This window comes from Odontomachus brunneus, unplaced genomic scaffold (assembly GCF_010583005.1).
Source record: "Odontomachus brunneus isolate Ranch 3 - 2012 unplaced genomic scaffold, Obru_v1 Obru_scaffold_100, whole genome shotgun sequence".
Classification (NCBI taxonomy): domain Eukaryota; kingdom Metazoa; phylum Arthropoda; class Insecta; order Hymenoptera; family Formicidae; genus Odontomachus; species Odontomachus brunneus.
In genome coordinates this window covers 1,199,828-1,209,629 of record NW_022639550.1, presented here as the reverse complement: position 1 = coordinate 1,209,629, position 9,802 = coordinate 1,199,828, and the positions used below count along the sequence as shown (strand labels likewise).

The 9,802-nt window shown below is 39.4% G+C and overlaps 1 protein-coding gene and 1 long non-coding RNA gene across 3 annotated transcripts in view; one reads left to right on the top strand and one right to left on the bottom strand.

Moving 5' to 3' along the window:
• LOC116848797 (neutral ceramidase) overlaps positions 1-5,470 on the top strand; it is a 31,113-nt gene extending 25,643 nt beyond the window's left edge. For both annotated transcript variants that reach the window (XM_032825284.1, XM_032825285.1), the window contains exons 10-15: positions 453-683; positions 853-948; positions 1,218-1,388; positions 3,230-3,345; positions 3,468-3,636; positions 4,127-5,470. In XM_032825284.1, coding sequence (XP_032681175.1) covers positions 453-683; positions 853-948; positions 1,218-1,388; positions 3,230-3,345; positions 3,468-3,636; positions 4,127-4,174 — 831 coding nt within the window. In that variant the 3' untranslated portion in view covers positions 4,175-5,470. The remainder of the gene's footprint in view (positions 1-452; positions 684-852; positions 949-1,217; positions 1,389-3,229; positions 3,346-3,467; positions 3,637-4,126) is intronic.
• Positions 5,471-8,591: 3,121 nt separating this feature from the next.
• LOC116848817 lies at positions 8,592-9,790 on the bottom strand. The gene is made up of 3 exons (XR_004379023.1): positions 9,616-9,790; positions 9,428-9,518; positions 8,592-9,250 (listed from the first exon to the last, which is right to left on the bottom strand). It is a non-coding gene; the product is annotated as an uncharacterized LOC116848817 (long non-coding RNA).
• Between the last annotated feature and the right edge of the window lie 12 nt (positions 9,791-9,802).

The window sequence follows — 9,802 nt, the reverse complement described above, 5'->3', positions numbered from 1 at the left end:
TCTCTCTCTCTCTCTCTCTCTCTCTCTCTCTCTCTCTCTCTCTTACTTTTCTCGCGACGTTGAAATTCTGAATCGCGAATCTGAATTCGTAAAAGCGGTGCCGGCGACGGCGCCAAGGATGGATATTCCATTACGCGCGTCAATGTAGTTAGTATGCAATTAGATGTACGTTTAATGAGATTTCACTGTACATACAGATAGGTGTTAGATACTTCTCACGGATACCGACCGAGAAAAGAAATACTGACAATACGATTCGACGTAAATCATCGCGTCTTGATAAGTCGCGATTAGTATGGAAAAATGGAAATGCCGGTAATGTGTGAGTGACGGCATGTAGGCGTAATTAAAAGTAACCGAACGGCAAGTCACAGCGAATTGTTCTCTCTCTCTCTCTCTCTCTCTCTCTCTCTCTCTGTCTCTTTCTGTTATTCTTTTTTTTTTCCTTTTAGATCAAACTTCCTTACCAATGGCAGCCAAAGATCGTTTCGACCCAAGTCGCCGTAATCGGGAATGTTGTTGTCGCCGGTGTGCCCGGTGAATTCACGACAATGTCCGGAAGAAGATTGCGAGAAGCCATCAAGAAAGTCATGAACGATACGCTCAACAGCGAAACCTCCGTAATAGTCGCGGGACTCTGCAATACTTACAGTGATTACATAACTACGCCCGAGGAATATCAGGTATAAACTGCTGATCGTTCGCGCAAGTTCTCGAATGGGACAGTTCGCTCTGCCAAATCCTAATGGCGATCCTATAACGGCGCTCATAAAGATTTTCGATCATAATTGGAACTTAGAGACAGATTCTTTATTCCGACGCATAATAAAGCACCGATTCATCAACTTTCAGATACAGAGGTACGAGGGCGCATCGACGATATACGGCCCGCACACACTTACAATCTATTTGAAGCAGTATCAAGAGTTGATGCAAGCGGCCGTTCAAGTAAGCACCACAATATATACAAACTCGCTACGTGTGTGTTGAAAGGGAAATTTGAATAAATACCTCCGCGTCCCTTCCACGGAAAAAAAAAAAAAAAAGTATTTCTCTCGGCCGACACGATTAAAATGCTCGAGGCATTCCTCGATGCGTAATTAGAAGGAAGAAAAAAAAGAAAAACATACCGTAGGATAACCACGACGTTAATTAGTACTTTAACAATACGAAATGATTCGCATCGGAACAATGTACATGTAGCTATCATATCACAGAGAAAGGAGCTGCTACCAGGGCCACAACCACCGGAGCTTTTACATAGCAATCTGATTAGTCTTGTACCGCCTGTGCTGTACGACACCCCGAAATGGGGGCGCAACTTTGGCGATATCATCCAACAGTCGCGACAAGTCGTGTGGCCCGGTGAGACGATTACGGCGACCTTTGTAAGTACGAATCACGATTTGCATCGCGCTGCTCTTCGAGAAAGAAAACGAAGCGAAAATGTTGCTTCAGTAACTTCTTCCAAATAATCGAGAAGCAACAGAAACGTCAACGAGGTTCACGTGAATTGCGTCGAATCTAGCATTGCGTAAGATTATTACGTAGAAACATGGACGTAATTAAATGTCTCGGTTGGGACTGACTCGGTTGTGCAAACTACGCGCTGCGATTCCATTTACAGAATAACAACGTGCGAATTACTTTGCAAACCATTGAACAATGCACTGCCAAATGAACCGATTACTATGCGACCTAATACGCAACAGCTGTCTGTAAACACCGCAGTAATAAACCTTTAATACGACGCAACGCATCGCAAATCTTTTTGAAGTAACTATTATTGTCAATAACATCATTGTATAATTTCAAGTCGTTGCGCTGATAAAAAATTAAAAAAAATTGAAACAATCGCTATAACAATTTCATTATCAGTTGCATGCACGCGAGATATTATTAATTAATTCGTACTCTCGGCCAGAGTTTCCCAATAAACACACGCCTATTAATAAATTTACTTGCTAATGATTATTAATTACCAGTCGTATCTTTGCATCGTTATTCCGCATCGGAATGAATTGTTCATTGTAATCTCAGTAAAAAAGAATTTCCCTGAGGTATTCTTCCAACTTTGATGCTCAACTTATGCCGGACTGAGTCTTGGAATATTGGTCTTTCTCGATTCCAAAGACCTAGGTAATCTATCAGTCAAGTACCTTCTCTTCTTCTAGAAGAGTGAGCTTATTATTATGCGTGATACCTCGTCAAAAATTAGCGACAAAAGAAAACACTTTACACGACCATCTTTTGTTCGCTTCGTCTCATCTCATTCTTTATCCCTTACCTCAAGTTTACGGATTATACCATTGACGAACGTATCGTGCCAAGGGACACGTGTCGGTTACTTTGATTCCGTGAATTAATTCGGGTAGCTCTCAATATTGAATGCAAATTACTCAGTTGATTGCTGGTCCAACAAACAATACGAGCCGATATGGAATTCATTCAGAAATAATTACAGCGCACATCAGCATTTGTACACGATGACGCAGACATGCACGGGTAGTAAATTATTCGAATCAAGATACATTTAGCGAGAAACACGATATTTTCCAGGTAGCGCCTGCATTAATTTGACGAAAGGATAGGAGAACGATCAAGTCGAGTCGATCTTAGACGGGCGGAAATGGTTGTTTGAAGTTAATCGTGGCGCCGTTTTTATCGAATCACACGATAAAGAGACATACATGGTTTTCTCGCGCGCTCGCGTAAAGTTCGGAAAATGGATTGCCGTCAGCGACGTGGTGCGAGCGGATCGAATAATCGTAAATTACCCCTTGGCTATAATTTCCGGCGACTGATGCGCAACATGTATCGCGAAAGCAGATGCAAATGAATCATAGCTCGTGACTCACGAAGATTGCGATTTACTTGCGAGGTCAATTTGCAACTTTTCCCATCCTAGCCTCGACCTGTATCGGTCAAAAAATTCGTCTTGTGAAGATTGTTTCTGGCATCAAGTGCACGATGTGAGGATACGTTCCACTTTTCCACGTTCCATTCTACTCCAGGGAAAATGCGCATATTTTGCAATGGAAACGAAATACAAAAATCAATAAATACGCGCCTATCGATACGATAAATGGACTCGAGATAAATCGCGAGTTAAATCGTATACAGAAAGACATAGAAAAATAACGTGTCAATGATATCGCGAGGACAGATTACACGATAATACACGAACTGATTACACGAGTTATTACACGTTTCATCAATTACATCGCAGGTCGCCGGCCACCCCCGAAACAATCTCATGACGGACAATACGTTTTTGACCGTGGAGCGATTAGGAGACGACGAAGTTTGGATACCGATTGCCACGGACGCCGATTGGGAGACTAAGTATATATTGTTATATTGTGTAATATTATAAAAATTACTTTCCTCAACGTATAAAATAATAATCATCCCTTGCATATTATACTTTAATTCTTCAACGCAACAAGTTGTTATTGTGTGTTTAGATTTCAATGGACGAGAACTTCCGTAATATTGGGATCCAGTGAGGTGACCATTACGTGGGAAATACCGCAGGACATTACTCCGGGCGAATATCGCATCAGACATAATGGTTATTATCGCTACATCCTCGGTGGCGTATATCCCTACTACGGTACCAGCGATCCTTTCAGAGTGAGTGTATACACAAATAAATAAATACATTTATTCGCACCAATGAACATTCGAGCATTTAAACGCGAAGTTGTTGCGAATATTCAAGCAGATAGCTGCCAAATTCTTGCCGTTAGTTACGAATGTAGTAGCAGTGTAGCGTCAGGTTTGGAATAATCGTTGTTGTAACCAAAGCAGCCATTTTAATATATATATATATATACACACACACACACACGTATATATATCTTCTTCTCTGTTTAAAAAGAAACTTCACCTCTTTCGTCAACTGTTTAAATCGACACTTTTTTATAACCTTTTTCTCACGTTCTCATTGAAAATAGAATTCACCAAACTTTCGGCAATTTTTCGGTGCAATCTCTTGTACACATAACGTATCACTTACTTCAAACACCAATTTCTAGTCATCGTGAAATATTTAGATGTTATACATATATTCAGCAGCAATTATGTAAGATCAAATGTATAATTATCATTACGACGGTTACAGGTGGAAGTTCCTATACACAATATCCGTAGGCATCGTTACTATGGATAACCAGCTGGTGCCGCGCTTTCTTAGTCGACAAGGAAATCATTACGCTTAACCGACGCTCCACGGTATAATCGATGAGAAATACATAAGTGTTCCATATATCCTATTCCATCAAACAGCGGAAAGAAACATTCAACGCGTAAACATGAAATAATCCTGCTCCATCTTTTCGCGCTTATGTACAGGGTGTTGCATTCATATACACGTCAGTACGACGGGTTGCATATGCCTTTCGCTGACAGACCCACGAATGAACATTCCGCCAAGGCGAATTGAGATCGCGTACGTCGTACTTGTATGTAAGTGCAACACCCTATACCGTACAGCATCTATGGTAATGCGCAATAGCGTGTGTGCTCTTTTTCTCCTCAAATCAATATATTCCTCCGAATCTAATGACGTCACGTGACACTATCGAAATTGTAGGTGCAATGTACTTTTTCAAATAACGTACAACTTGCTCTAAGCTGAAATATAAAATTTGTTTCAAAACTTGGTTCAGAGAGTATCGCTGTCGTCAAAGTGCTGACTTTGTTTGGAAAATGGTTTATACACAATAAAGTTGAGAACTCGCCAAGCTATCAAAATTGAGAATCATTGCTCTGTGTAATAGTCAGTAATTATAGTGCTAATTATTATTAGTAATAGTAATTATCGTCATTTATTATCGTTTATTATTCTTAATATATATTCTTTGTTATATTATTAACGCGTAAGAGAATTCGAATGATTCTTAATTTTGACAGTTTAGTGAGCTCCCAACTTCATTGTGTATAAATCGTTTTGTTAGCCACTGTTCATATATACCTAGCTACATGCAACTCAGTCGATTAAGTGTAGCAACATTTCTCCGTGATAAATCCGTGTAACATCTATCCCAACATATTCTACAGGAAAATATATCTCCTGAGAATTACTAAAAAAGAAAACATTCTCCTATTGGTTACGCACGAGAAAGTATTGCAACCTTTCAATCAGCTGACTATACACTCAGTTGCATTGATGTTATACTATTCACCACATCAATAATCACTAGAAAGTTTTAACCAGCCGTGTCCGTTTCTAGCTGATTGTTTTTCATGACTGTTTGACAGCTTGACGTTTCATACATACATATTTTTATCAAAAGATTATCCGCTCATGTGTGAGAGTACAACTTCAAGCCGTTAATCACGGCATATATCAATACGATCCTCTTGAATCGTGTTTTGTTCTATTTGATCGTACATCGTGCACTAGTTTTATCATGTTTTATCTTTTTAATCTTTTGTAAATAATAAAAATAAATAATAATGCGAATACTCGTTCAAAAGTTGAAACTCTTATACTTTTGAAGGTAAAAGTCAATTAAACATAATATCTTTAGAGTTAATAATTTTCTTAAGCGTGGAAAGAAAGAATATGCATCTGATTGTGAAATTACGGAAATTACTGAATAGAGCTTCTATATCCAACCGCGCAAATACGCGCTAATTGGGTACTGTAGGTAGCGAAATCGCGGTTTAACGGAGTCTCCAATTACGATCGACGTAATTACCAAATTGAGAAATTTATAATCCACAGAAGGATATCGATAGCATATGTCCTCTTAATTGAGATGTGAGATATTTGCCGGTGAAACTACTTGGCTTTCAAATCGCATCAATAGATAATTTCAAGGAAATGCCATTTATTACTGATTGCTATTCCACGGTGAGTTTGAGAGATAGAGAGAGAGGGAGAGGGAGAAGAAGATGGAGAGGGAGGGAGAGAGGGGGGAGAGAGAGGGAGTGTGAGTGAGTGAGTGAGCCTGTGTGAGAGAATGAGAGAGAAATAAAAAATAAAATGTATCGTGTTTCCCCGATACAGTGAAATAAAAATATTTTCTTGGATATACTGTAATGCGCCATGCAAATGCCTGGAAGCGATATCACCGAGATAATTCTCTATCGCGCAAGACGTCGGTCATATATTACAGAGTTTTTACGCCATGTTCAAATATTCGATATTCCAATGTCTATCTCCATGTAAATAAAACATCATCGCGCGGATTCTATTATACGGAGAAATTATTATGAGAAATAATGAGCCGTAATAAGTTTTCGCATAATTGTAATCATTTAACGGAAACATAAACGCGGAAGCAGATATATAAATATTAAATTACAAATTCTATTTCATATATATATATATATATATATATATATATATATATATGTATGTATGTACATATGTATACACAACGTAATCCTCCAATCTATTTTCTTTTTTATTATAGGTTTAAGTCGAAGACGCGAAATCGCGCTTTTAATCCTAGAAAAATTAGTAGCTCAATAAGGAAAGCAATCCATACTTCGACACTTGCATCTATATTATATAAGTGATATTGTGAAGTGATACGCGAGAGAAATTCATCCTTTAAAGCATATGATTGTCGATTTATGAGCAAACGTTTGGTTGAATAAACGCTACAGTTCTCTCATTCGACTGTAACTTCATTCTGAGCCAACGCAGGCTGCTAGTATCGAGCCGATCTTGTAACACCTTATGCGAGAAGGTAGTTTTACAAAACTGATTAGTCGCTGATAAAATGAATATATTTATATATCACACTCGGATGCGTTTTGAACGGTGTGATACGAACCGAGAGAATGCTGTAAATTTTCAAAAATACGACGGTTGCAAAAGATTAGCAAACGCGGAAGTAATGCGTTTCATACTTTACGAATAATAAGAAATGTGATGTATCGAAAATATTCCATTAAGCGCGGCTTTAGGTCAAACCACGATCTTCCGAAATTCGACTAGAGATCCGTCTCTCCCTTCATCTACCCAGTTCATATTCATATTCCAGCTACATATTCTCCTTTCTCTCATCATATTCAATGCTTAAATATTATCCATTTATAACGTAATTGTTCGTCGCGTAAGGTAAATGTGAGATATCGTGTGATTCCAGGGTAAGATTTTGAAATATCTATTATACACTCCATCAAATAGACATCTGAATATATGTGACCGCGATTCGCTTAGAAATAATCAGTAGATTACGCGCTCAATTCTCAAAATGTACCAAGCTCGTAAGATACATCACGTGCGCCAGATGCAACCAACGATGCGACCAACGATGCGCTAAACGATGTCATTTCAGCACGCCAGTACGAGGGCTGTATGATAAGTACCCGTGTTTAACGACTGATGGCGTCACTGACTCAAAGTCTGTATACCATCGTTTAACGCCATCTTCCAAACTACGCCAGTTAAAATTTCAGACAGATTTATCGAGTAGTTTTGTTTTGATAACTGTTGAAAGTGGACAAGTTTGTGTTTGTTTGCAACCATAGAAAAAGAGCAATATTGGTCAGTGATTCGATTCCTTTTTTTGGATGGGAAGACGTGTGAGGAAATCAAAGTGAAGTTGCATGCCGTTTATAAGGACCATGCACCTTCGATGACTACCATCAGATATTGGTTCAATGAATTCAAGCGCGGCCGAACATCCGTTTTTGATGAAGAGCGCCCAGGTCGTCCGATTGAGGTGACTATGGAGGATATGAGTCAATAAAATCCATGATATCGTGTTAGCAGGCCGTTGGATGAAGATCAAAGAGATTGCTGACATTGTAAATATCTCAATTGAACGCGTACAAAATATCCTAAAAACGAAAAATTGAGCATGAGAAAGCTATCGCCAGAAACGAAAGAATAGTCAAAACAATGGACTTTACCCGGCGAACCTGCTCCAAAAAAGGCAAAAACGGTTCTATCGGCCAGAAAGATCATGGTCACCGTTTTTTGGGATTCGCGAGGCATTATTTTCGCCGACTATTTGGAGAAGGGAAGGACAATCACGGGGCAGTACTATGCTGATTTATTGGGCCGATTCGACGCTAAATTGAAGAGAAAACGGCCCTATTTGGCGAAGAAAAAAGTGCTCTTTCATCATGACAACGCACCAGCTCATTCGTCCGCAATCGCTACAGCAAAACTGATCAAATTACCCTACGAATTGCTGTTTCATCCACCCTATACTCCAGATTTGGGCCCCTGCGATTTCTATTTATTTCCAAACATGAAAAAAATGGCTCGGCGGAAAGCGGTTCACGTCAAACGAGGAAATCATCGCCGAAACAGAGGTCTATTTTGCGGAGTTCGACAAGTTATATTTTTTGGATGGTATAAAAACGTTGGAATATCGTTGAATTAAGTGTATCGAGCTGAAAGGAGAATAAGTTGAAAAATAAGTAAAAAAAAAATTTTTTTTAATGTGTTTCCTTCCCTAACACGGATACTTATCATACAGCCCTCGTATAGTGTAAACAGTGCGAAACAAGAATAACAGTCTCGGGACGCTCGCAATGTTTAAATGGTTAATTGAAGCAGAGAAAGACTTTCATAGGGCAATTGGTCGCATTCGCGATAAAAGGGAGCGAAGGGAGGATACAGTATGGACTGTAAGCGTGATGGAGAGCGTCGGTGACGACTCGAATGATCCGGCTCTTCAGCTCGCTTCGATAGCGTTATCGTTGTCGAAGAGCGCAGGTCGCGTCGCGATGTTATTATCAGAACGAGTTCCCATCGTGTAAAAAACGATAACCCTGTGCAAATTTTGTCACGAGAAAACGACGCTCGGTAATCCAATATTATCTGCAAATTAATCTACGAGGGTAAGTGTATCACATATTCGATTCAGCGGTAAGTATGCGCTTCGTTTAACGAACAACTTCAAACAGACTTTGTTTTCAACGAAGCGTCTCGCAATCCACGCTTTCGAAACTTTTCGAATGTAACTCGTAAAGCAAGCTCGACGAAATGGCTTACCAAATGAAACGAAGCTTTGGGTGTGCTTTTTAAGCGCTTTTCGTATATACAATAACGGAAATACACGCGATTGCGATTACACGAAGCGTCGCTTTCTTCTCATTATTAAATACAATTGCTCTGGCTGTATTCATATAACAGTATGCAAAAATTTACTCTCTGATGTGAATCGCAACGCCTTTCTTCTAAATGTCCACTGAAAGACCCATTATCTTAAATCTTTGTTCTTGACTCACCAAAATAGCGGGAGCTCAGGATCGGCCACGTTCTGCTACAATTCTGAAAAGAAAAGATGTAGCATCGTGCCGATTAGATTTGAGTCATAATTTAAAGAGAAAAATGCGGATTAACCTTTTGCGATAATTGCAAGTCGACAATTTTGACTTGGACAATCGTGTCTCAGTTTTCGATAGCAAAGGGTTAAACGCAAGAATATAGCAAGTTTATAAAACTTACCTTCGAGCCGATCCTGCTCGGCCCGAACCGGATCCTCCGGTTTGCACCCACCGCGTCCACCGTGTGGCCACAAGCTCTGTCATTCCTGAAACTAAATATTTTTTGGAATCATTTTTTGGTTGATTATATATATATATATATATATATATATATATATATATATATGTATATATAGGTAGGATACACACCTATGGGATTTTTCGGCCGTGAATGAACGTAGCCATAAAAAACGGATGTGTTTCGCGACACAAAAGTCGGTGAAAGTAAAATACGGCTTAGCTTGCGTTCGGTTACTCGTTCTCGTTACTCATCAGAATTATCGGGGAAAAAACGGCGATGCAAAAGGAGGAACCAACCCTGGGCGGAATTTTGCGG